Here is a 26052-nt window from a genome sequence, read left to right on the forward strand (position 1 = left end):
TTTCTTTAAATGTTTAACTGGGGAAGCGGACTTGGCCCAGTGGTTAGGGCATCCATCTACCACATGGGAGGTCCGCGGTTCAAACCCCAGGCCTCCTTGACCCGTGTGGAGCTGGCCCATGCGCAGTGCTGATGTGCGCAAGGAGTGCTGCCCTACGCAGGGGTGTCCCCCTCATAGGGGAGCCCAACGCGCAAGGAGTACGCCCCACAAGGCAGCCGCCCAGCAGTAAAGAAAGTGCAGCCTGCCCAGGAATGGCACCGCACACATGGAGAGCTGACACAACAAGATGACGCAACAAAAAGAAACACAGATTCCCGTGCCGCTGACAACAACAGAAGCGGACAAAGAAGATGCAGGAAATAGACACAGAGAAGAGACAACCGGGGAGGGGGAAAGGGAAGATAAATAAATAAACAAACAAACAAACAAACAAATAAATAAAATCTTAAAAAAAAAGTTTAACTGAATTTTTCAGTAAAAACAGCTGGGCCTATTCTTTGAGTGGGGAAGAGTTTTAATTACCAATTTAGTTTATTTACCTGCATGGGTGTATTCCTTTTCTTGCATTGGGAGTTTTTCTAGAAATCTCTCCATTTTATCTAATTGACTAAGTTTTTGTCATGAAGTTTTTCACTGTTTTCCCGTATAATTCTTTTAATTTCTGTAAGCTCAATGATGTCTTGCTTTCGTTATTGATTTTAGTAATTTGCGTGTTATTTTTCTTGTTCAGTCTAGCTAAAGGTTTGTCAATTTTGTTGTACTTTTCACATAAACTAACTCTTAGTTTCATTGATTTTCCTCTGTTGTGCTTCTGCTTCCCATTTCATTTATTTCCTTTTTTCTGCTTGCTTTCCTTCTTTAGTTTGTTCTTTTTTTTTTTTTTTAATGTGGAAGCTTTTGTTATTGATTTGAGATCTTTCTTTTCTAATACAAATGTCTATAGCTATATATTTCCTTCTTAATATTGCTTTAGCTGTATCCTGTAAATTTTGATATTTGCAACTCAAACCATTTTCTGATTGTTCTTGTGATTCCTTCTTTGGTTATTTAGGATATGTTGTTTAATTCCCAAATATTCGTAGTCTTTGGAAATCTCCTACAGTAGTTAATTTTATTTTTATTCCATCATGGCCAGAGAATATACCATACTTGTTTTTTATTTTTTGTTTTTAATTTTTAAAAAATTTATTGAGACTAGTTTTATGGGCCAAGCCAAGGAGTCAGCAAACTATCATATGCCAAATCCCTTCTACCTCATGCTTTTATAAATGAAGTTTTATTGGAACACAGCCATGTCCATCAAATTTGGCTGCTTTTTCCTGTTGTTTATGGCCGCCTTCATACCACAGTGTCATAGTTGAGTATTTGTAACAGAGACAATTGGCCCTTAATGCTTATACCAAAGGAACAATGCTTGTTCCTTTACAGAAAAAGGTTTGCTGCCCCGTAGTCTACATATATTCTCTGATGGAGAATGTTCCATTTGTTCTTGAGATGATTGTATCCTGACATTGTTAGGTGGAGTGCTCTTTAGGAGTCAGTTGGGTGGAGTTGGTTAATATGGTTAGGTGTTCTGGATCTTTGCTTATTTTCTGTTTTTTTTTTCCTGTCCATTATTGAAAGTGGGGTATTGAAGTCTCTAGCTTTTACTGTTGAGTTGTCTGTTTTTCCTTCAGTTCTGTCAGTTTTTCCTTCGTGTACTTTGGAGCTCTTTTGTCAGGTATGTATGTGTTGATAATGGTTTCCTTCATTATCATTGACTTTTTATCAGTATTAAATTACTCTCTTTGTCTTTAGTAACTTTTTTGTTCTTAAAGCCTATTTTGTCTTGATAGCAGTATAGCCACTCAAGTTCTCTTATGGTCAAATGTTTGCATGGCCTATCTTTTTCTCTCCTTTGTTTGTTTCATCAAATCAAAAGTGTGACTCTTGTAAACAAACAGCTCGATCTTATTTTCTTATCCAGACTTAGAATTTCTGCTTTTTGATTAGTGTTTTGTGTGTTTACATCTCACATCTTTTTTGTTTCATCCCTTGCCACCTTTTGTGTGTGTGTTAAATACATGTTTTTTCTAGTGTACAATTTAAATTCCTTTATTAATATTTTAACTATTTCTTTAGTTTTCTTAGCTTTTACTCTAGGGATTGTAATATGTACATTACTTTTAGTGATCCACTTCAGATTAATACTAATTTAATATATTAATACCCTAATTCCTTCTGTCTGCCTTTGTGCTATTATTGTCATGTATATATCTATATGTTATAAACTGAATGTTAAAAAGAAAGCTGCACCTGTAAGAGAACAAAGGCTCACCTGATTGTGGAGGAGAAAAGAATTTTATTAACAATCTTGCAAGAATGGGTGCATGACGTAGATAAAATGGCCAGCACGCCAAACAGCAAAAAACAATGATATTTATACCCTAAATGTAACACGCAGGTCCCTCCCCTCTTCCCCATTGATTGGGTACTTCAGGGGTTATAGCCTCTCTGAGAGGCCTAACTAACTCACGCGTTCAGTTCTGAGTCGCTGCTCCCGGTTCCCTACATTCTGGTGGCCTGGGTCGGCTCTGCGCTGCTGTGACTCCTGGTGCAGCTTTTTCAAATTCGGCACCGTTTTCACTGTTGGCCCTGCCCTCGCTTCTCACCATTGGCCCTCCCAGCTTTGCCTGTCCTCGCTTGGGCACCACTTTTCAAATTCTTGGCGCCTAAGCACCTAGAACACCTTTCCCTCCCTCCTCCAACTGCAGTGCCAGCTCCAGCTTCACCATTATGTGAAAATTAAAGTAACCCTTTCCCTAATACCCAATAATATAGAACTAGAATAATTGCTTCATGTAAGCTTATGTATTTTAAGGAATTTAAGAAAAGAAAGGAGAAAAATTATTTATGGAATATTTTATCTTAACCTCAGGACCCTTCATTTCTCTCTGTGGATTTGAGTCATTTTCCCACCCTACTTGTGTGCTTTTATGTCATGTATCACATCTTTATGACAAGGTTTTAAATTATGGATTCAATTTCCTTATCGGACTCTGCACTTTAAAAATGTTTCTTGCCTAAATTTCAGAAGGATAGGGTTTGTCCATTTCATATACATTGTTAAATTTATTGGTGTAATGTTGATTATAATATTCCCCTATAGGCCCTTCAGTGTCGTAGGATTTGTGGTGATGTTCCCTTTTCCATTTCCAATCTTGGTTATTTCCATTTTCTTTCTGTTTTTCTTGATCATTTCCTGCTCGGGATTTATTAATTTATTAAAGTGCTTTGAAGAATCGGCTTTTGGGTTTGTTAATCTTTTGGGTTTTTCCTCTTTTCAATTTTATTGATACCTGCTTTTCCTTAAACTCTTAAACTCTGCGTTTAATTTCCTCTCCTTTTTAATAGTTTCTCAAGAATTATTCTCAAGTTCAGAGCACTGCTTTTAAGCCTTCTGGTTTTCAGATATATGCATTGTGAGCTATAAATTTCCCTCCACTTTTGAAACCTTATGTTTTCATTTGCATTCAATTAAAATAATTTCTAATTTTCCCTATGATTTTTCTTTTTTAATCAATGCAATATTAATAAGTTTGTTTACATTTCCAAATATTTGAGGATTTTCTGGTTATCTTTTTGTTATAAATTTCCAGTTTCTTTTCTTTGTTGCAGAAGAATGGCATATTTACAGTTCTGAAAGACCTTTGAAATGTGTTGAGACTGGTCATTATCCTTCTTGTGACAGTTGTGAATATATTTGCAAAGAGTGTGTACACATCAGTTGTTGGGTGATGTTTCTATAAGTATCAGTCAAGTTCATTTGGTTAAATAGTGTTGTTCAAGATTTCTGTATTGTATTTTTGTTTTCTTCCTCTATTAGTAATTGGAAGAGGTATGCTAAAGCATACAATTGTGACTGTCTCTCCCTTTTTTTGGGGTCAATTCAGCCTTCTTACTATTTGTTTTCTACTCTATCTGATCTTTTTTTTTTTTTTAAGATTTTATTTTTCATTTGATTACTTATCCCCCTCCTTGTTGTTTGTGCTTGCTGTCTGCTCTTTGTCCATTCACGGGTTACTCATCTTCTCCTTAGGAGGCACTGGGAACGGAACCTGAGACCATGTGGGAGGTAGTAAGGTGACAAGCACACCACCTCAGGTCCCTGCTTTGTTGTGTCTCATTGTGTTTCCTCTTTGTGTCTCCTTGTTTCATCATCATGTTTCGTCAGTTCACTGTCCCACCAGCTCGTTGTCTTGCTCATCTTCTCCATGAGGCACCTGAAACTGAACCCAGGACCTCCCTTGTGGTTGAGCCACATCTGCTTCCCCTATCTGATCTTTTGTTCCCTTCTTTTCCCTTCCTGCAGCCTTTGGACCAGTCATATGTTTGCTATTATTCCGTTTTATCTTTTTCTGTTCTTTTTAGCTCTATCTCTTTGTGTTAGTAATGTTCAGAGGTGTGCTGCCCAATTCAATAACTACTAGTCATATTAAAATTAAAATTCAGTTCCGTAGTTGCATTAGCTTCATATCAGGTGCTCAGTAACCACTTGTGCCTAAGACTATATTGAACAGTTCCAGATATAGAACATATTTTCTTGCATCAAAGCAAAGCAAGTTCTCTCAGATGGCTACTCTAAGGATTAAGGTCTTGATTTATTTTGAATTAATATTACAAGGCAACATAGTGTGGAAAGAAGTGCCAGAAGATGTGTGTTTTTTTTGTGCCTTTACTACTGATTAGTTACATGTGTCTAAGCAAATTTCCTGACTTCACTGAACCTCAGTTTCTATAAAACAGGATAATCTTAGTCTTTCCACTTGGTGGAGTGCTTGTAGAAAAGACATAAGAAACATGGTAAAGTGCTTTAGAAAGGTTAAATTAGTTTTCTAAAAAACATTTAAAAAAATTATTGACCCCACGTTTCTGTTTTGTTTGTCCTTTTAGATTGCTGACAGAACTGGAATCTCCTTCTTGGTGGCCTTTTAGTTTCAAGCCCTGGAAGACTCCATCAGAAACAAAGCCCAGGGAAGGTGCCTCAGTGTCTAGTTCTGAGGCTTGTGGAAAAGAAGGGGTGGTAATTAAAATTCCTGCTGTTATTTCCCAAAGAACAGAGTCTCACGTTAAACCAGGAAAGCTCACTGTCCTTGTTTCTGGATTAGAAATCCATGACTCAAATTCTTTGCTCTTGCACAGATTTGAAAGAGAAGATGTTGATGACATTAAGGTTCACACACCTTATGAAATTAGCATACGCCAGCGATTTATTGGGAAGCCAGACATAGCTTATCGTTTGATATCTGCAAAAATGCCAGACGTTATTAGAATTTTAGAGGTGCAGTTCAGCAAGAAGATCGAGTTGCTAGAAGATGCCTTGGTGCTCAGAAGCACTCGAACCTCTTCTCCAGCAGAGAAGGGCTGTTCACCATGGCATGCAGGTGAGTGGCTGACAAAAAAAGCCTTGTTCTCCTGTGGAAAGCCAGCTGGTCTCCCCTCTCTGCCTGCTCAGATGGATCTCCAGCCCCCTTCACCCTAACAAGCCTCAACCCCATTTCCACTAGATTTAATATAGGTGTTTCCAGCCCACCTTTCAGGAGTGTATTGAAGTGTCTGGATCTTGGGAAACTACACAGCATAGTTTTCTGTGTAATTCTTAATGTCCTTGCAGAATTGTGCTATGAAACCAAGCCCTTGCTCCCACAGGCAATGTGACAGTGGCTGTCCTCTTACATGTGTCCATATGAGGGTGTACATTCAATGTGCATGAACCCCGCAGTGGGGTTGGGGTGGCAGAATGCCTCCTGGGACGAGATGGCACTCAGGTTTCTTACTGGATATCTGTCAAAACCATAGAATAATTTTAAATTTGAGTGAAAAGTCTAGGGTTGAAATGGACTTTGTATGGCAGTTTATTTTGGGAGAGGCACATGTCACTGTACACTTTGAGCTTTTGTGAGACGCCAACATGCTGGATTTTATGGACAAGATGGTATCTAATTTGCTTGAAACATAAACATTGTGATTGTTCATGTACAAGCTCTGCTCTCAGAGTGCATTTTTCAACACCACTCTTGCTGTTGTATTTGAGGACAGTGCCTCTTTGTCAGTACTTCTCCTTCTGTTACAAGTTGGAAACTACCAAAACAGTAGAGGTGGAAACCATGACTTTTTTGACATCTCAGAAATTTATACTCCCCTTGATTCAGTATTTTTGTCCATTGCATGGCCACAAGATGGCAGTCTAGTAACATTTGATGAGTGTTTGCAGAAATTCGTATTGGAACGCACTTTAAAGCTAAGTCTTCCCAGAGACCTACTGTATTACATATAATACAGATGGATAAAGTTCTGGAGACCTCAGAAGACACTGAGTGCTTGTGGATGGTGCAGTTCAGCTGGCTTGTGCTGCTGCTCAGCTTGCTGGATGGAGAAGAGGAGCTTAGAGCCCACATACCTCAGCCCCCTATTACAGAAGAGGCCACAGGGAAGGTGTGACATCCTCCCTGTCACACCCCCAGCCCCTCCATTACAAAAGAGGCCACATGAAAGGTGTGACATCCTCCTGTTGCATCCCCAGCCCGTTACAGAAGAGCCACTGAGGAAAGTGTGGGTATCCTCCCTGTCCCATCCCCAGCCCCACCCCCCATTACAGAAGAGGCCACGGGGAAAGTATGGATGCCCTCCCTGTCACACCCCAGCCATCCCTTACAGCAGAGGCCACATAAAAGATGTAGACATCCTCCCTGGCACAGCCCCAGCCCCTGTTGCAGAAGAGGCCACGGCGAAGGTGTGCACATCCTCCCTGTCACACAGGAAATGCAGACCAGGGATTCAGGGAACTGGATGGCGGGTGGAAAGAGCCCAGGTGATTTCTAGTTGCAGCCCAGCCGTGGGCCAGTCAGATGAGTTGACTCGAGGCAGCCTCACCCCATGAATCTCAGCTTCCTTATCTGTGAAGTGAGTGTTTGCCCTCAAAGTCTCTAGGGCTTTTTTCCTGTCTGTAAGCTGCTCTGATTTTCTGTTAAAACACTAGACCCCTAACTTCAGTTTTCATCCCAACACTCAGTGCCATGTCCCATATTTTGAATATATCCAAAGATATTTTAAAACGGAAATCTTCCTGACTTTTAACTGCCTTTTAACAAACATTTTGCTTTGTATGGAGTCTAACTTATTCTTGTTGCCTTGGTTAGGGTAAAAATAGCCAGTGCCACCATCTTCTGTAATAAACATTTCACAGTATTATAAATATGCAGATTTATCATTTAAAATGGCACTATTCAAAATTAAAATCTCCCTGAACACCAAGTCTGACTCTTAAGAAGTAGAGATAGAGCAAACTGGACTGAAATTAGAGCAGTTTTATTTGATTTAAAATTGCAGCCTTATACCGAACATATTAAAAAATAGTTTGAGAGTATAGTAGATTATCTCAAATACGAGCACCTTCGTGCCTGAGTTTATATTACCTCCCTTGGGGCCTGGGCTATCCTGTGCTGCCTCGCCCCCAGTTCCTACCTGCGAGCCCTTGTTTACTGGTGAAGTGGGGTGGAAAAAAGGCAGACTGCTGTTTTTCCACATTACATTTTTAAAATAACTTTTTAAAAATTTTAGGATACTTTTAGATTTATGGAAAAAGATGTGAAGCCATGTACCTGACACTCTGCCTCCCCTATCGTCAACACATTACGTCACTATGGAAGAGTTGTCACAGCTAATGAACCTGTATTGATGTCTTTTTTCCATTCCATTCAGGGGTACATTACATTTAGTCATCAGGTCTCCTTAAGTTCTCCACTGTGACCCCTTGTTTCAATGACCTGCACAGTTTTGAGGGGTCCTGGGCAGGCATTTGTAGACTCTCCCTCCGTTGGGATTTGCCTGATGTTTTTCTCATGATTACTTGGGAGTCGTGGGTTTTGCTGAAGACCACGTCACAGTATGTGCATAGCATTTTTCACAGTTTTATCTTCATTGTCTGCTTGTTGTCACCCTCTCAGGGAGGCTTTCCCAGACCCCTGCTTTTAATAGCCCTGTTCCCCTCTAACTTACCCTTAGGGCAATTCTTGGCCCACACACTTTGCTCTGATACTCTTTGTGTTTGTTGTCCTGCCTCTCATATTGGGGTGTGTGCATCTCAAAAGCCAGACTTTCGCTGGTCTTGTTCTTGCTCTGTCTCTAGCATCAGGACAGAGCTAGGTATCGAGAAAGCATACACAGATTTGTGGAATGGGTACATGTGGCCCTGGTACTGGTGAGGGCAAGCTGCTTGGCCCACCTTCCAATGATCCCAGCTGTGTGCAAGTAAGGTATTGTAATTGCAGCCCTTTCAGACCTATGTCTCTTTCCATTTCAAGTCCCCCTGCATCCTACTTCCCCCTATGTTAAGTGGCGTGGACATTTCATTTTTGTATTTATGTTCTTAAATTTTTCTTTTTTCTTAAAGTGCTTCCCTCCTCCCCCCAGCTGCATTCACTTTAAGCTCCCTAAAACCTGGGTAGAGTGGGTATTACCTGTTTGGTAGTTGAGGAATCAGAGGCTCAGGGAACAGAAAGAGTTTGCCTTGCCCATGACAAGGATATGTGAGCCAGGCTTCGACCCAAGTTCTGTGTGTTCCAGGTCAGGTGGTGCTTGCAGGGAAGTTGGGAGTTCTTGTCCTACACAAGGCAAACTGTCATGCAGCAGTACTGATCTTTTCTCTGGGAGGTTACGTTTGAGGACTTTCTGCAGCAGGGCGTGGTGCAAAGGGGCTTCACCCCAAAGCTGCCTTTTGAGTAGCTTGTGCCCAGTTCAGGATGCCATCTCTACTACCTCCTGATTCCTAGAACATGAAATCATCTGTAAGCTCCCTCTCAGCTTGAACAGTCAATCCTTATTGTGTGTAACGGGGTGAGATGCTTTAAGAGAAAAGAACCATCCTATCCTAAATCAAATGAAATTTTTATTAGATGGTGTATTAGTTAGCCAAAGTGGTGCTGATGCACAATACCAGAAACTGGTTGGCTTTTATAAAGGTTATTTCTTTGGGGTAGGAGCTTACTGATACCAGGCCATAAAGCACAAGTTACTTCCCTCACCAAAGTCTATTTTCACTTGTGGAAGCAAGATGACTGCTGACGGTTGTGAGGGTTCAGGCTTTCTGGATTACTCCCTTCTAGGGTCTTGCTTCTCTCTGGATTCAAGGTTCCTCTTTTCCTGGGGCTGGCTTCTCTTTCCTCTATGGCTTACTTCCTGGGACTCCAGCTTAAATCTTCAGCATCAAACTCCAGCATCAAAACTCTAACATCAGAAACCCTCACCTCTGTTCTTTGCCATGCCTTTTATTGCTGAGTGGTGATTCAACACCCTAATCATCACTCAAGCATGCCCAGGTACAGACCAGATTACAAGCATAATCCAGTATCTATATTTGGAATTCATAACCGTATCAAACTGCTACAGACGGTAGTACTCCGAAACATTGAAGTAACTGAGCCTACCAATACAGCTGTCAACTGAGCACTGAAGATGGAGGGAGCATTGTGGATTAGGTGGAATCCTGGGTGATTCTGTGGCTTGTTTTGGAAAAAAAACCCCTGATACTATATTTGCTTGTTTTTCTAAAACTAAAATCTAGGAAGAAAAAAATGCTCAGTGTGGGCTTTCTGGTTTTTTAGGTAAAATCACATTTATTAAAAATTAAAAACTCTGTATAATATAGCTTTAGATATTGAAGTCAAAACCAAAATGAGAGGAAGCAGATTTGGCTCAATGGACAGAGCATCCACCGACCACATGGGAAGTCCAGGGTTCAAACCCAGGGCATCCTGACCCGTGTGATGAGCTGGCCCATGTGCAGTGGCGATGCACACAAGGAGTTCTGTGTCCCCTGCGTAGGGGAGCCCCACGTGCATGAAGTGCACCCATAAAGAGAGCCACCCAGCGCAAAAAAAAGTGCAGCCTGCCCAGGAGTGGCGCCGCACACACGGAGAGCTGACATAAGATGACACAACAAAAAGAGATACAGATTCCCAGTGCCGCTGACAAGAATATACGTGAACTCAGAAGAACACCCAACGAATGGACACAGAGAGCAGACAACTGGGGGCAGGGAGGGTAGGGAAGGGGAGAGAAATAAATAAAAAATAAATCTTAAAAAAAATTAACCAAAACAACTGCAAAGTGCAGTGCTGGGTGCCATATGAATCAGATGTGCACTTTGCTCTCAGGAAGCTCCTTTACCAGTGGGAGAGTCCCCAGCTTGAGAGGAGGCTGGAAAGTAACCATCCAGTACCAGGCAGGTTAATATTAGAAGGTGTGGAAATTGAAAAGATTCCAGGCAGCAGTAGAGGAGGTATTGTAAGAAGGAGATAATGAATTGCCAAGCCAGACTCAGAGAAGCTTATTGCTTCTGGAAGGGCACAGGTAGAGGAGGTGCTGACTGGAGCCCTGGGAAAGTCTCAACAGAGCAGGCCATTCAGGTGCGCATGTGCGCGAGGGCAAGGGGTCCAGACATGCCCATGCGCTAGGGTGCCGGGGGAGGGACCTGTATGTGGGGACGGGATGCCAGCGTGTCTGGGAATGCGGTTCTTTTGAGAACTAGGAAGCAAAGTGAGAAAGCAAGATTTGGACTGGCCAGAAGAGGTCTCGAGTGCTGGCTCCGTGCAGGCCGTGGGGAACCCCTGTTAATGTGCAACACTCCTGCGCTTTAATACTGATAACGTTTTAATGTCATGCCCTTGAGTTAGCCTCTCCCTTCAGCTGATGATAACCAGTCGAACATTTCCTGTTTGTTCTGTGACCTATTCCAGCCTGCCCTCTGACAGTGTCTTATTACTGACAGTTTGTCATGTACCCATTTTAATTTATGGCCTTTTAGATCATTTAAGATGAAGTGAAACTGGCTTAGGGGCTTATAGAAAGTTTCTGTGCTAATTGATAATCTCTTAGGATATTGGAGTAGGATGGGACTTCGAAGATTATCCAGAAATTGGTATTTTGCTAACACAGGTCATGAAATCAGTTTGGTTGTTTGCAACCAGATGTTTGTAAAAAGAACACAATATGAAAAGAAGACATCTGAGACAACTTAAACTTAGCATGATACGTGCTAAGAGTATCGCTTTGTGACACTTACTTCAGACCACCTCGATGTACCTGGGGTGCAGTGGATTTGTGTAACATGCATTTACCATAGAGCATGAAGGCTGCTCTCTCACACAGCTGCCCATGGGGAGGGCACGCCTGGCCACAGTCTGCGGAGAGAGGCCATGACAAGGGGTCTGCTTCCCACTGCGTCTTGCTCCACTCGTTCTGGATCCTGTGTCAGGCCGTTGAGCCCAGATCACTTTCCTCCTTAGAGTTTACTGAGACACCTCTTCTGCTTCTCCCTCTGCCTGCCTTTATCCCAGACGGGGCCAGCCCTTCCCTGGCTCAGGCAGGCACTCTCAGGGAGGGCTCATTCTTAGGTATCATTTTAGGATATGGCAGCATATTCACAGGCACATGTGCAGATGGCTGGATTCTTTTCCCTGGAGAAGACCAGGTTGGCTCCTACCCTTCAGGCCTGGTGAGGGCTTCTGCCCATGATGACTTTCCCTTTCCTTTCTCCTCTGGTGGTGCATTTAGCAGCTGCTTCTGGGCTGCTCTATTTCAACTGGCAGTGGGACCTTTTGGTCTCAGGGCCTTCAGGAGCCAGGAAGGACATTGAGGCTGCCTGCCCTGAGGTCCTCATCCTCCTGACACCAGAGGACTCCGGCCTGCTGGGTCTCTGCCCAGGACACACTCTGCGCTCTTGCCCTTTCTGTTTTCTAACATCCGAGTAAATAAATCTGGCTAATTCCAGGTATCTGAGGTGGACATTTTATGGAGAAAAGCAAACGATAGACTTTAATTGATGCCCTTATCTAGGCCAAAAGGTGCCCAGGGCCACTCTTTAAATAAACGGCAGGTGGCCCAGTGCGGTGAGGCGGCTGCAGCCGTGCCGATTAGCACTGTGTGCTCTCCTTATCACAGGCTGCCCTTTCATCCCCTGGCAAGATTTCCCTGTTCACAGGTGTTCTCTGAGCCCCGTGGTTAATGGGCAGCCTGGCAGCCAGGAAAACACCCATCTTGCAGGGCAAATGCCTGACTACCCCTGCTCACCCCAGTGCAGCACAACTCATGATTTGACTTTGCTTGGCTGTGACTCGTGTGCCGTTTCCTGTGCTTTGGAACCACAGCCTTCTGTAGCCTAGTGCAGCTGTTCCAGCACTTTCCTGGTAATGTGGTTTACATCTCTTTCGTTGGAGTGTGTGACTCCCACATCTTCCATCTTTTCCCAGAAAGGAAAATGCCCCCCCTTTGAAAAAGGGCCTTTCTCCCAAGAGATGGTGGTGGACTTGGACCCTGAGTCTGCAGGGCTACACAATCTGAGAGTCTTGGGCCGATCAGTGTAGGGTTGGAAAGGAACTCAGATGGCAGACCCCACTCCCACTAGCTAGGGATTTTGCGGAGGCTCAGTGCCTGCCCCAGCCACCTCCCAGCAGGCTGAGGGGACTACAGACCAGGCCAAAGAGAACCAGGATGGTATTAACCTGTTAACTCTATAAAGTGTGAAATGCTCCTACACCGGTGCATTTCTCTTGCCTTCCAGAAGATGTCAGTGTGTGACTGTTTGACTTTCCTTTCCAGCATCTGGGCTGATGGACCGTGTTTTGCACCTAGAGGCCTCCTCAGGAAGTGATGAAGGCAGACAGGCTCAGGTGCAGAAGAGTGAGCCTCTGGTCTCAGAGGAAGATGCCCAGGAGCTCACACAGGTAATGTCATCTACTGTGCTTAGCCAGCGCAGGCAGGAGAGCTTCCTCCACCCTGCCGACAGCTCCTTCTCTGCTACCTGAGAACAAACTCTCCCTTTATTTAGGCTTGCCTCTCGGTTGGAAGGAGCTGCTGAGATGCCCACCTGGTGTGCTGGCTCCCTAAGTCCATGAGCTAGTTGAAGGAGGGAAAGGGCAACACCACACCCCACGTCTGTGCTCCACGGCACACACGCATATGCACACATGTGCATACCTGTACAGAGCACACCTGGCAAGGCCGCCCCTGCCCTCTCTGCACATACAGTCGGCACACTGGCTTGTCTTCTCACCTCTCCACTGCGCAGTACTGGGCCTTCAAGGAGGATCACAAGTCTTTGCCCAGGAATTTGAAAGTTAACCTATATTTACTGCTGGACAGTCAGTGGTTTTGTTCACTTCCTTTTTTTATATTTTTTGAAGCAAATTCCTATATATCATATTTAATGTGTAAACGTTTTAATATGTATCTGTGAAAAGAAAAGAACTGTGAAAAACCAATAACCCCAATACCATCCTCGCCTTTAAAAAAATTATTTTTAAATTCCTTAGCACCATAAAATATCAAGTCAGTGCTCAGATTGTTCCAGTCATTTGCTCTAAGAAAAAGCCATTTGTTCAAGTCAGGATCCTAATAAGGCCCATACATTATTGCAGTTGGTTCAAGTGTCTTTCAATTTAGAGGTGTTCCCCTCCATCTCCTCTTCCTTTTCCCTTGCAGTATGCTTTGTTTCTGCCAAACCCTCGCCGTTCGGGTTTTCCTGGTTGCAGCCCTGGGGTGGCGTTCAAGCTGTTCCTCTGTATCCTGCACCCTAGAAGTTGGGGGTAGACCTAGAGGCTTGGTCAGATTCAGACTCAGTTTCCTGGTGGCATCCCCACTTCCAAGAGGCCTGTGAAGTCTGCAGGTCTTATAAACCTGCTGTTAGAATCTTACTACTTCTCTCTGCTTAGACACAAACTGCTTTGAACGTAAGCCTTTGCTTTCCTTCTTTATTTTTATATTTACAAGCACACACCCCCTCCCCATCCCTCCCTCATCCCCTGGTAACTTCTAAGCTACTTTCTTTCTCTGCGGATTTGCTATTTCTAGTCTTCTCTTAAAAGTGATGCCACATGGTGTTTGTCCTTAACGTGCTTTGTTTCACTGAGCATAATGTTTTCACGGCTCTTCCATGCTGCAGCTTGTCTTATCACGTCATTCTTTATTATGGCTGAATAGTATTCCATTGTTCATACATACCATTTATCTGTTTTTTATTGATGGACATGTGGGTTGTTTCTATCGCTTAGCTATTGTGAATAATACTGCTATAAACCATGATGTACAAATACTTGTTTGAGACCCTGTGTTCATTTTCTTTGGGTATATTCTTAGAATACAGATTGCTAGGCCATATGGTAATTCTGTATTTAACTTTTTAAAAACAGCCAACTTGCTTTCTATAGTGGCTGCACCATTTTGCAGTTCCACCAACAATGCACTACAGTTCTGATTTCTCTACATCTTCTCTAGCACTTATTATTTTCCATTTTTAAAATAATAGCTATCTTTGTGGGTGTGAAGTGGTATCTCATTATTGTTTTGATTTGCATTTCCCTAATGGCTAATTCTACTTTTGCCAGGCCTTTCCTTTTTGGGAGAAAATGTTTTGGCTTTGTGTTGAAATATTTTCAATTTACATCTATCACTTTTTCCCCCTGGTCTTTCTTAGTCACTTTTAGTAATAATGGAACATAAAAATGCTTCTTTTAGATGCAACTCGAAAATATTACAGGTTATTGATTATCTTTTGATCGGCTCATTGATTCCAAAACACGCTTGGTACAGATCTTGTTTGCTTTCGGGTTTTTGAGGAACCCCAGTACCATAAAGGTAGAATTAGCCGAGATTTCCTTTCTCTGTTCTCCTGAGAGCTTATAAAAGCCCATAGACTTCTAGCTGATGAGAATTGAGAACTTTCACTCCCATTTCATATGAAGATATTTGCAGTTGAGAGCGATTCTGCTGGGCCCTACAGTTGCATTTAGGTTGAAATAGGAACAAGACTTTTTGATGGAAAAGATAAGTATTTTACTTAGTAATTCTGCTTTTAGCCTACATCTAGTCTCGCTCCCAAGAATGATATGCCCTTCACCTCAAAGCCAGGGCCAGCCAGGGTGAGGGGAAGGTCAGGTGAGGCCACAGATACTCTGGAGTAGAATCAGCCTCCTTGGGGGCCATTTGGGACACCATCATCCCAGTGTGCATGGAAGAGTGCGGTTGGTCCTAACGGTTATCATCTCTGAATGTTTGGTGAGCCCTGTGGGTTCTGGGAAGAAAAGACACCATGAGTCAGGACCCTGGCATCAAGGTGGAATGGTGGAGGGAGTGGGCCAGTGTCCTGCCCCAGGCAGTGAACAGCTGCGTCAGGCAGCACGCACAGGAAGGAAGTGGTGACCCCTGAGCTCCCAGAAGCAGGGCTGCCTGGGGTGGAGATGGCCAGGGCAGTATACTAGTCAACTACTCAGTCTTCCTTCCTGGCAGGAAGAAACTAGCTTCACAAGAGCTTGTCTTTTTGAGGTAGAACTCACGGTTCACATTTAGAGAAAAATTTCTAGCTGTGCAACTGAATCCCAGGCATAAGGAGGAATGAGTTAAATTTCTAGGGAAAACAAAAATGCAAGAAAATTCTCCTCCATTTGGCAGTGGTTTTTGTTGCCAATGCTATTAAAGTCATTACACTGAAACGAGGTGTCTTCGTGATTTTAAGTTGCAATTGGGAGTGTCGGTGGAAGACCCACCCTGATTTCATGGGGCCATCCACGTCCAGGCTGAGTCTGCTGTGGCCTGGGGCTGCAGGCACAGAGCTCCCGTGGTCTGCGGTGAGGCTTGTCTGCTGCGTAGCTGTGGCCATCGACTGTCCCTGGATGTGGGAGGGCAGGCAGTGAGGGGGGCTGGGGGATCTGATTCGCCCTGGTGGGTTTGGCAGAGTCCCTCAAATAATTTCTAATGTCTGATGTGTTAGACTTTTCCTGCCTGAGAACTGCTGCTCTTTTGTTTACTAAATCTTTGTATTTGATACAGGGTTTGGAAATGAAAAAGAAAAAAGTAGCAGTCAGCTTTTCCCTCAGGCCTTTCAGTTTTATACAAAGTTTCTCCAGAACTTAGTCTTGGCCATTTCCCTGTCTTATCCTGTGTTTGGTGTTTCTTCATCCTGCCTCCCCTTTTAACCGAGAAAGAACTGGATGAAAAAAAACAGCCCGTGTCAGATGTAGTGGCTTATCAGACATGGACATGCGGGCCAGAGAACACACAGGAAGCCCAGAGTGCAAGCTGGGGCTTGCATAAGTCTTGAAGAACTTTTAACAATAGTACTGAGAAATAATTTTTGCTTCTCTGTACACTTGCTAGATTTTTCATACAGTTTGTACTAGGATACATATAGCTTACTGCAGTATGTATGGATTCACAGGAGATTTTTAGGTCACAGGGGTATTCTTTTTAATTTTCTGTTTGATTATATTGGGCATTTAGCCTACCTTACACACAACCCAAAACTTAAAAAGAAAAACCAAATTAATTTTTTCAGTTCAATCAAAAATAAAAACCAGTGAGTTCACTGGAAAAATTAGAAAGCTAGTTGATGGGTGTTGTGAAGAAAAGGAATTTATTGGAAAAATGTCACTCCTAGGGATGGTGTTGGGGAGCCTCTCGCCTAGGAGAGGGTGCAACCAGGCAGTTTCTGCGACTCAGAAGTGGAGCACTCAGATTTTCCCTCGTACTAGTCTCTGTGTCTAAGCCCTCTCTCCTTGCTTAGCAGAGTTCTGCCTGTACCTGCTGTGCTGTGGCAGTTAACTGGGATTTCCCACTTTGATGAGGTTCAGTTTGATGTGAAACTATCTTAAGAAATTATTGACCTGTTTTTTATTTCCTTTTTCTTCTCTTTTTTTAGAAAATAAAGAATGCATTTCATCTTTTTCAGTAACCTACCTCCCTTCAGTAACCCTATTCCCTGGTACCTCTAATTTAAGCTAATTTAAATTCATCTGTCTCCTCTTCTAGTTGGGAAAGAAAAAATCAGTCATTTCTTACATGCATAATCTATGCTAGAGAATTATATTTAACAAATGTCCTTCAGCATGAAATATAGGGGTTCAGTAAATGCCTGACTCAGCAAATTATTTATCCCTAGTTGCAATGAGTTATTATCCATTTGGAGAGACAGCAGATCTGTGTTTCTTGGATAACAATCAGTACAAACTCATACGAGCAGCTGGCCTGGGGAGGAGTGATGGGATAATTGAACAATTTTAACCTTTTCTCCTCATATTTTGTTATCACCCTGTGCTTTCCTCTGAACCTTTTTCAGCTTTTCATTTCATTTGCTAATTATAGAGCACACTTGAAGGTTGCTTTGTTGGGGGGTAGGTGATGATTTTTATAGTGCTCTTTTTATTAATGGCTTTGATATACTGGTCCATATATTAGAACTGAGCTAGGCCATATATTTGGGTATCTCTTCAGATTAGTGGATTAATAAATGTTTCTGACATCATGCCCTATGTCTTTCCTAAATGTTGAACCATAAAAAGCAGCTTCAAAACGAGAAGTTGCCCTAATAACTTCTGGTGTCCTTCCAGAATTGACATTTAAATGAATGTCTACCCTACCACGTGCCCTGGGCTGGGAACTGGAGATCTCCGCCCTCGTTCTGGCCCTGCCCCCAAATGGCCATGCTTCTTTCTTTGTTTCTCTCTTTTCCTTTCTTCTCTTTCTCTTCAGGCCCCAGTCTCCAGCTCTGAAAAGCAATGGCTTTGACTTCCAGGGCATTCCGACGCCAACTGTGACACAGCCACCATTGCAGTGACACAGAAGCTGAATTCCAGAAGAACATCACACCTTATTTTGGATATTCATTTAGGGATTTTCTGTCCCTGTGGGTTAACACGAGTGTTCCCTGACCCCAGCCTTACACCTTGTGCCCATGCAGCTCCTTGGACCTCTCTTTAGACATGATTCTCCCTCTCCTTGGTGGCATCAGGGATTTGGAGAAGATCAAGAAAGTGTAGAAGGCTTTTGTTAACCTGTTTTGCTTTCCTGTGCTTTTTTTCCTTTGTTGGTGAGCAGCTTGTTTTTTGTAGCTATTGCAGATGTAGCAAAATAAATAGAAAGCTAGGATCTTGTTCTTTAGGAGTACATAAACTAAGTGTTTTGGGAGGTAGGGTTGAAATACACATTGGTGGAAGAGCCAGCACCCCAGACTGCTTTGCAGGAGGAGCTGGCTCACATGGGCTCCTCGGGTACTCGAGGGCCCCTGGCTGGAACACGGGTGCCTCTGAGCTCTCTCATTGCCTGGGCAGGAGTCCAGATAAGGCCACCTGGCTGGTGAGTGACAGCACGAGGTCTGGCAACCACTGGTCTTGCCTTCCAGTCCAGGTCTGTCCCCCAAGTCAAACTGAGCTCCACCTGTAAAGGAGGGTTGGGGCTTTTATTAGCACCTGGAGAATGTGTGGGTGTGGACAGGGCAAGAGGTGGGCCTGAGGTAGGTCCCTGTTTCGGTTGGGGGGATGGGACACATGGGAGGACACAAAAGCAACAGTGGTTTGGAATTGTTAGAGGCTCTTTATGGTGTTAAGGGAACTTGTGATTTTTTGCCAGTGGTTTAGGAAACGAGTCTCTTCTGCTTGTGAATTTACATGTGCCCTCCCCGCCCCCCCTCCACAGGGAAATGTTAGAAAAGTACAGAAAAGTATAAAGAAGACAATTACACGGCCATCTCCCTACCAAGATAGCCGTCACCCCCACCTGACCCTCGCCATGTGGCTGTGACACAGACCAAACGTTCCAGTGACGCGGCAGCTTTTACTTTCTGTAACTTGAACAACCTTAGTGTGTATGCTTCCTGTATTTGTCTCTAAAAGTCAGAACATGCTGACCGAGATGTTTATCAGCCTACAAAGTCCTTTTCCTCCTTCTCTGGTGACAGTGTGACTGCAGTAGCTGTGGGCGCAGTGCTGGGCGGGAGGGGGTGCAGCGGGGAAGCACCAAACAGCGCTACACACTAGGGTGGAAGGCCATCTGTCTGCAGGGAGCGGGGCCTCGTGGGTGCTGCATGTTGGCGATTTCTCATGCGCACCAAGGGAGCACGCTGGTGTTGAGGGGAGCCCACAGGCTCTTGGGGAGTGTGCCTGTTGTCTGGAGCCCCTACTCACTGTGGCCCCTGTTGCTGGGGATGGGTGTCCCTGAGCATTTATTGTGTTCATACGTAATGCACATTATTCACTGATGCAGACATCTAGATTCTTAGCATAGTTAGAACTAGATGATGTTTGGAAATACATTGGAATGTAAAAAACTCTTATACTCTGGCCTCACTTTCTTAAGATTAATTATTATGCTAGCAGGAGCCTCGAAGAATGGTCCTCTACTTTAATTCTGTAAAAATAAGTTCACCAGCCAAAATACCTATAAGGTAGAAGTGCTAACTCTGAGTTGCTCTTTATCTCTTAAGGCCTTCAGGTAAGTAAATGGTAGATCACTTGGGAAATGGGATAGCAGTTCTGATACCAGACTCATGTTGCTGAAGTTCTGCTTCATTTCTTCTCAGGTTGACTACTTTAGCAGAAACAGTACTGTTAGAGCACTCTCCAATGCCTGCACTATTCTAGAATCAAGCATGATGGGGACAGGGCTACATGGGCGGCACTCCAAGAGTGGCTGGCCTTGGTGGGAGCCTACCCTAACTCCCAGCCTACGTTGCACTAGGCACCTCGAGCTGCCTCAGTTTCCTTTCTGTGTTACACACCATGTGCCAGCTGGTGTCTGCATCCTCTGAGAGTCCTTGTGGTAGAGGTTTCTCATTGGGCATGTCCTCTGGGGGATCGGTGGGGTGGGCAGACAGCAGGGGTGCTGCCTTTTGGCAGGGGAGGGAGGAGGTGTCTTCTGGCTTGGCGAGGGGAAGAGAGAGACCCGGAAGGCTGCTTCCACTGTGCCTTGAGTTGTGTAATTATTCAGCGTGAAGCATCAACAGTGCCACTGGGCCACTTGGGCCAGCAGTGAGCACCCATGGGCAGTGCCCCCAGTGCTCTGCTTAACCTACCACCAGGTGCTCACTGTAGCACTTCACACATTGTGGTACCTGGAGGCATTGTAGATTGTCGTCTCACCTCGGCAGGGAGTTTGATGCCTCTCGCTCTGCCATAGCACATCACTGGAAGGCTGGGGCATTTCTGTCCTCATGCACAGAATTTGGAACAGACCTAAGCTTCATGCAGGGGCGTCTGTTCTCATGCACAGGTAGTGAGTAGGGCAGACCTTTATGCATGGAGGGGACGTGTGTCTTCGTGTGCAGGCCTAGGGCAGACCAGGCAGCATGGAGGGGACGTCTGTCCTTGTGTGCAGGGCATAGGACAGAAGTGGGCTATGTGGGGGCTGGGAGGTGGCACTTGTCCCCCTTGACCGCAGTTGCCCATGCAGGTCCATCCTGTGTCTGTGTTCCAGGCCTTCACCTGGTGCTCTTGAGGCTGCCCCCCAAAAATTTTGAACAGAGAGAGCCCTGTCAGAGAAAGAATTCCAAAATCTCATGCTGAGGACAGAATTCCAGAACAGCATCCACATCTAAGTGAGGATCTGTCACTGAGTAGCTACTTGGCTCTGCAGATTGTTGGAACATGAGTGGGAGGAAAACAGATGCTTGTGTGAAACTCTTAAGTTAGAGCAGGGTTGTTTCTTTCCTCTAAATGTTGCTCCTTTTTCTTGGTCATTTAAATCAAGTTCAAGTCTTTTGTAGATGGTAATACATAGGATAGCCATGTAAAATATCTCTTTACGAACTTATCCAAGTACTAAAACTGTTGAATTGTATTAAACAAAAGAGTGTCATGAGGAGGCCATACAGCCCAGTTGGGGAAGGGTCGCTGAAAGCCCTGTCTCTGCTCAGCTGCATGTGGTGCTTCGAGCATCAGGCTCTGTTATTGTTCCACATCATAGAACAGGGTGAGGGTGAGGCCTGCGTGGGGGAAGCTCTGTGCCTGGCTCGGGCAGGCTCAGCATCCTCGCACCAGCTAATGCCTGCGCGTCTCCTCTAGCTCTGACTTTCTATGCCTTTCACTTTGAAGACTGCAAATTGAATGCATTTCCAGTTCTCTGTTTTGAGGACACCCCCCGCCCCCACTTGTGAGGTGAACCTTCTGGGGTGCTGAATATAAATGGGTTGTGTCACTTGGCAGGGAGTCATTGCTGTCTTAAGATGTTGGTTTCCTTGGTGGGAAACTCCTGTTAGGTCTGCCTGCCAGGACTGGGGAGTGGCTTGTCCAGGCCTCCCTCTTCACGGCCCTGGGAGTTGCTACATGTAACTGCTGTGCCCAGGCTTTTCTGTTGACCTGCCACACAGGTGTCGCAGGCCTCCCAGGTCCACATAGAGTGGTGGTGGGTCAGCACTTTGAGCGTGAGGGCTGACCAGCTCGGATGGCTGAGACAGCTCCCAGAGCCCATTCCGTGGACAGATGGGAGGATTCTGCTCAGCAGGTCACTGCTGCGCCGTCTCTGCTGTGATGCGGGGATGTACCCTGGACGGCCAGCCCTGTGCCTACCCCCCATGCATTCTTGCCTTCAACCTTAAGTCGCCGTCGGAGGCTGAAAGGAATTCAGCTTTGGGGGTGGTCTCCAAGTGCTGAATGTGACTGATTGTAGCATAGAATGTTCTGTGTAGTCTCGAGAGCTTTGACTGCTGTGAAAGCCAAGTTTTTCCCCTCTTTCGTTCTCTATAGCATGTTAATGGCCCCAACTGGTAGAACTATTTTGAGTTGTAGACAGCTTGATTTATCCAAGCTCTGTTCTTAAATGGTTGCTAATTTCTCACTGCAAGAAAATTCACAATTTTTCAGTGAGTCAGCTTAATAACAAGATCAGGGCAGACAGTCCAGCTAATACTAAACACACTTCAGCAGCTTAATATGAATAGAGGCATACTCTAAGTCCAGGAGGTTTATCAGGAGGTGGAGCAAAATAATTGCTTCTCTAAGTGTGTATGTTGAGGCGACAACTCTTGCTACGGGCCATTTCAGTACTTGTGTGCCCCGTTCCTCCCATGCTGCAACTTCAGTGAGTGCAGCAGACAGCTTTGCAGGGCCAGGCATGGGGGCATGGCTTAAGAGCGGACCCCGGGTCGAGGTCCCACCTCATGTCTCAATGACCTTCGTCAGCGCACCCATCAGAACTAGGCTAGTGTGGTGAGTAGACCTACTCCGTTAAGCCGTCTTTCCTTCATTAGTTTTTGTTTTTATAAAAATTCAGAAATGGTTCGACTGGAATACTTCATGTTTTGCCCTTCTGATGCCTCTCACCTCACCCTACTGCTAACCCAGCTGTGTGTGGGGGGCACTTGCTGCTAGGTGTGGTGGTTGAAGCAGAAAGTCCTTCCCTGCCCCAGGCTGTGACTCGACACAAAGGTGGCTGGCCGACCCCAGAATGTCTTCCTCGTGTTCTCCTCATGTCCTCTCGTTTGAGGAAAACCACTTCTGCTTTATCCTCTGGGCCTGTGACTTAGTGTTCCCTTTTGTCTCTGCCTTACCTGTGGAACGCCTTTGTCTGCGTTGTACCTCCCCACTTTCTCTCTGAGTCATCCAGGACTGCCCCCTTGGGCCTGGCCACCCAGCAGAACTGGCCACTTTGGCTGTAGTGGAGTGCTGCAAGTCTGCTCGGAACCCAAGAGCTCTAAAAGCTGCCACAGTTTCTCTCAAGATGCTGCCCTCGCTTGTGTGCTTTCACAGCCTGCTGGTAATGGCCTGCATTTCTCCAGCGTTCAGAAAAGTTAGTGACTCCTCACACAGAAAACTCTTTAACTAGGGTAGTTTCTTACGTAGGTAAAAACATGGCTGGGGGGGGTTGTTAGTGAGTTGCTGGATTTATTTATTCGTGTAGCAGGGACTTGGGGAAGAGCTCCTTTAAAGCCTGATCTTTGATTTGGAGCTGAGAGGCTACTTGATACTCCAGAGGTTGGCAGCACGTATTCATGGTGACTAGACAGCTTGTCATCCTCGGCCACAAAAGAAACAACTGCTTTTTAAGGTTTGGCCAGACGTCATCGTCTCCATTCTTTCCATCCCATGTTATATGGAATTCACACGATGCCACTTAATTACTTCAATCCCTTCCTTAAAGGAAAAAGAATCTGGACCAAGATCGCAGAGGTATTGGTGGTTTGAAGGTCTCCTTGGTAATTTTCTTTGTCTGTAGTCCTGGTAGCTCTAGGGGTATCTTGTATTTTTGCAGTATTAATTTCAAGTGTGATTTTTGTATACAGACCAGGGGTCTCAGACTTTTTGGAATGGGTACTATTTTTAATGCCTTCATCTTGATGGGACTTTTTCCAGATCAAAAAGTCTGATGGGAACCAACCGGCCTTTGTTTGGATGTGTACCAGCAAAACACTTGAATGTTCATAGGCTCGTCAGCTATGTCTTGCTCATAAAATATGTTGTATGCATAGTGCTTACTATTGTGCTTGTTAAGCAGAGACCTGGGCATGTAGTTTTGTACTTGTGAACTGAAAGAATCATTGCTTCCTCTTCTGAGAAGGATGGTTAATTGGCACACAGAAGCAGGCAGGATTCATCACTCAGGTGGCCTTGGTGGGGTGTGCCACCATGTGGTGCCGGGCCCTGAGAGCTGGAAGGTCCGAGCGAGCTCTCTGTGGTGGACCATACACACCAACCAGTTCCAAAACGCAGGGTGAAATAAAGATAGCAGTGTACTGGTCAGTCCATACTGAAATGATCCTGGGGATATGGGTTAAATAAAATATCTTAATATTTTATTTATAAAATATAAGTTAATGTCACCTGCCGTTTCTTCCTTTTTAAAATGTGGCCATGAGAGAATTTAAAGTGACCTCTGCATCTTGCTGGAGATACTTAGGGCTCTGGGAGCCAGCACGGTCCTGACACCCAGCCTTTTTTGGAGGTGTGGGCCTCTGCCTGTCTGTGGAGAGGGTCCCAGTGCGGTTGCTGCGAGTGGCCCAGAGGCCTGCCCTCTGGGCCACTGCGTCCTGGCCTCTGCCATAAGTGAGAGGAACCTGAGAACACTGCCCCTGCTGTGAGCCCACCCAGGCTGGATCAAGCTGGACCCCTGGGCTCAGGAGCATGGTCAAGTTGCCTAGCCTTTCTTGGCCTCATTGGTAAAACATAATCTGAGGGTTGGCTGAGAAGAAATGCGCAAAATTCTTAGTACAGTGTTATGACATGTTATCCAGGTCCCCTAACTTGTAGCTTTATTTAGGATAACTAGGGCTTGAAAAATGCAAAAACAAAACTATATATACTTCAATGCCCAAATTTGCCTTTTTTTTATGAAAGTATTTTGATATAGGGATGGGAAAAAAAAGCCAGATGAAAATAGATCATGATACTACTAATAGTGCTTATTTCTGGGCTTGTGGATTTTTTTTACCATCTCTCTTATTACCGTTATTATTTTTTTATTATTATTTTTTTAGGTACCAGGGACTGGGGATTGAAATCAGGATCTTGTAAGTGGGAAGCCAGCATTCAACCACTAAGCCATATTGGCTTCCCTTAGTTGGTCTTTTAGTTTGTTTTGCTTGTTGTTCGTTTCTGGTTTTTCAGGAGGCACTGGGAACTGAACTTGGGTCCTTCCGTGTGAAAGGTGGGAGCTCAACCACTTAAGCCACATCCGCCCCCTTTTATTAGTTTTCTACATGCACTGTTATTGTCAGAACAGAAACACACCAAACTGCTGATCTTTTCAGAAGGGCACCTCCTTGCCTTGCCCTGCCCTGCATGCCTTCACCATGGGGCTTCCATTTCCCGCCATGGGTATCCTTGCTCAAAGCCCCTCTCCCCGGTCCTGAGTCCAGGCACTGAGCATTTAGTTTAGAGCTTTGTGGTCCTGAAAGATGATTCTGTTTGGGTAATCTTGAGTAACGTTTTAAAGTGGTTGACGAGGAAGCAGACCCCAGAGGAGGACTGTAATGTGGTCTCTGTGGCCTGGTCACTGAGCACAGGTGGCTCCAGTGAAGTGCCAAGTGTGTATCAGAGCATCTCTTCTAGGAGACATTGTTTGCAAATCCCAGGTGGACCAGCCTGTAATCCCACTAAAAGAAGAGTACAGGAGAAGGGAATGGTCTGGGAGAACCTGCTTAGCATGGTGGTGAACTGTGGTGTTTTTTCTTCCTCATCTTTTTTATTATGCTGTTTGGGCATCGGCCATATGAGATCATAGAAGTGAGAGATGGAAAAGACCTACTGTATTAGGTCATCCAGTCCGTCCCCCTTCCAGAGCCGCACTGATCCCCACCGTATATTTTCCAGGGCTCTGTCCAGTTTTTTAAGTGACTCAACTGATGGAGTTTCCACCAGTTCCCAGAGGGTGCAAAAACGGTTGTTGTCTGAGCCTGTTAACTCAAATCAATAATTTATTCTTATGTCTAATAACAGAGATAATAGGAACAGTGCTGCACATAGACGTGGGGTGAGCCTGGCCTTGTCATCGACCTGCTCTCTGATCTTTGAAGACCTTACTCTCCCAGCCTGCAAAACGGGGTGGGGCAAGGGCCAGAGGATCGAGGATCGAGGCTCCTTCAGCTTGAACGCACAGAGCCTTGGCTGGCCACTGTGACCCTTACAGAGCCCTTTATAGTTTTCACAGCTTGTTCACATTTATGATCTCATTTAAGCCTCACCATCACTTGGGAAGAAGTGGGTCTTATCCTCCTACCCTCCACCCTGGCCACCTCCCAGCTTTTATTTTGTTTCTTACTAACCAGGCAAAGAAGCCCACGCATAATGGGTGCCTTGCCAGAGGCCCCCCAGCACTAGGTGGTGGATCTGGGCCTGTGCAAGGCAGTCCTTCTCACTTGAGGGTCAGACTTGTCTTCTAATGCACAGTCACTGTCATGCCTTCCAAGGAACTGGTGGAACATAGTGGGCTCTTGCTCCAGGGGCTCCCTTCTTCCCAGGCAGTAGCACTGTTCAAGATTGTCACAGGAACTTTAGTCTGATGCCCCCAGGAGACACCGCCTTCTCACGTGTCAGTCATCCTGTCACATCACACTGTAGAGCCAAGTGGGGGTGGTTCTGCAGTGTAGACTGTAGTGCGTTACAACTAGGGTAAATGCGGGGCCCCTTGAAATAACCGCAGTCTGCCTGCAGCCAGTGTTGTAACCCCCGTAGCGTGGTACGTGCATGGGCCTGGGTATTCCGATCCACTGGGAGTAGTAAATGTGGCATTGGGGGCTCCTCTCAGGGATTCACAGTC

The 26052-nt window shown here is 44.9% G+C and overlaps 1 protein-coding gene across 3 annotated transcripts in view; it reads left to right on the forward strand.

Moving 5' to 3' along the window:
• SNAP47 (synaptosome associated protein 47) overlaps positions 1 to 26052 on the forward strand; it is a 70607-nt gene that overhangs the window by 39402 nt on the left and 5153 nt on the right. For 2 of the 3 annotated variants that reach the window (XM_004458098.5, XM_071211524.1), the window contains 2 exons: positions 4933 to 5423; positions 12637 to 12761. In XM_004458098.5, coding sequence (XP_004458155.1) covers positions 4933 to 5423; positions 12637 to 12761 — 616 coding nt within the window. Of the gene's footprint in view, positions 1 to 4932; positions 5424 to 12636; positions 12762 to 12865; positions 12987 to 26052 lie in introns of those variants that run through there. The other variant, XM_004458099.3, reaches the window with a different exon arrangement.

The sequence above is a fragment of the Dasypus novemcinctus genome, chromosome 2 (genome assembly GCF_030445035.2).
Source record: "Dasypus novemcinctus isolate mDasNov1 chromosome 2, mDasNov1.1.hap2, whole genome shotgun sequence".
In the NCBI taxonomy this organism is placed as follows: Eukaryota; Metazoa; Chordata; class Mammalia; order Cingulata; family Dasypodidae; genus Dasypus; species Dasypus novemcinctus.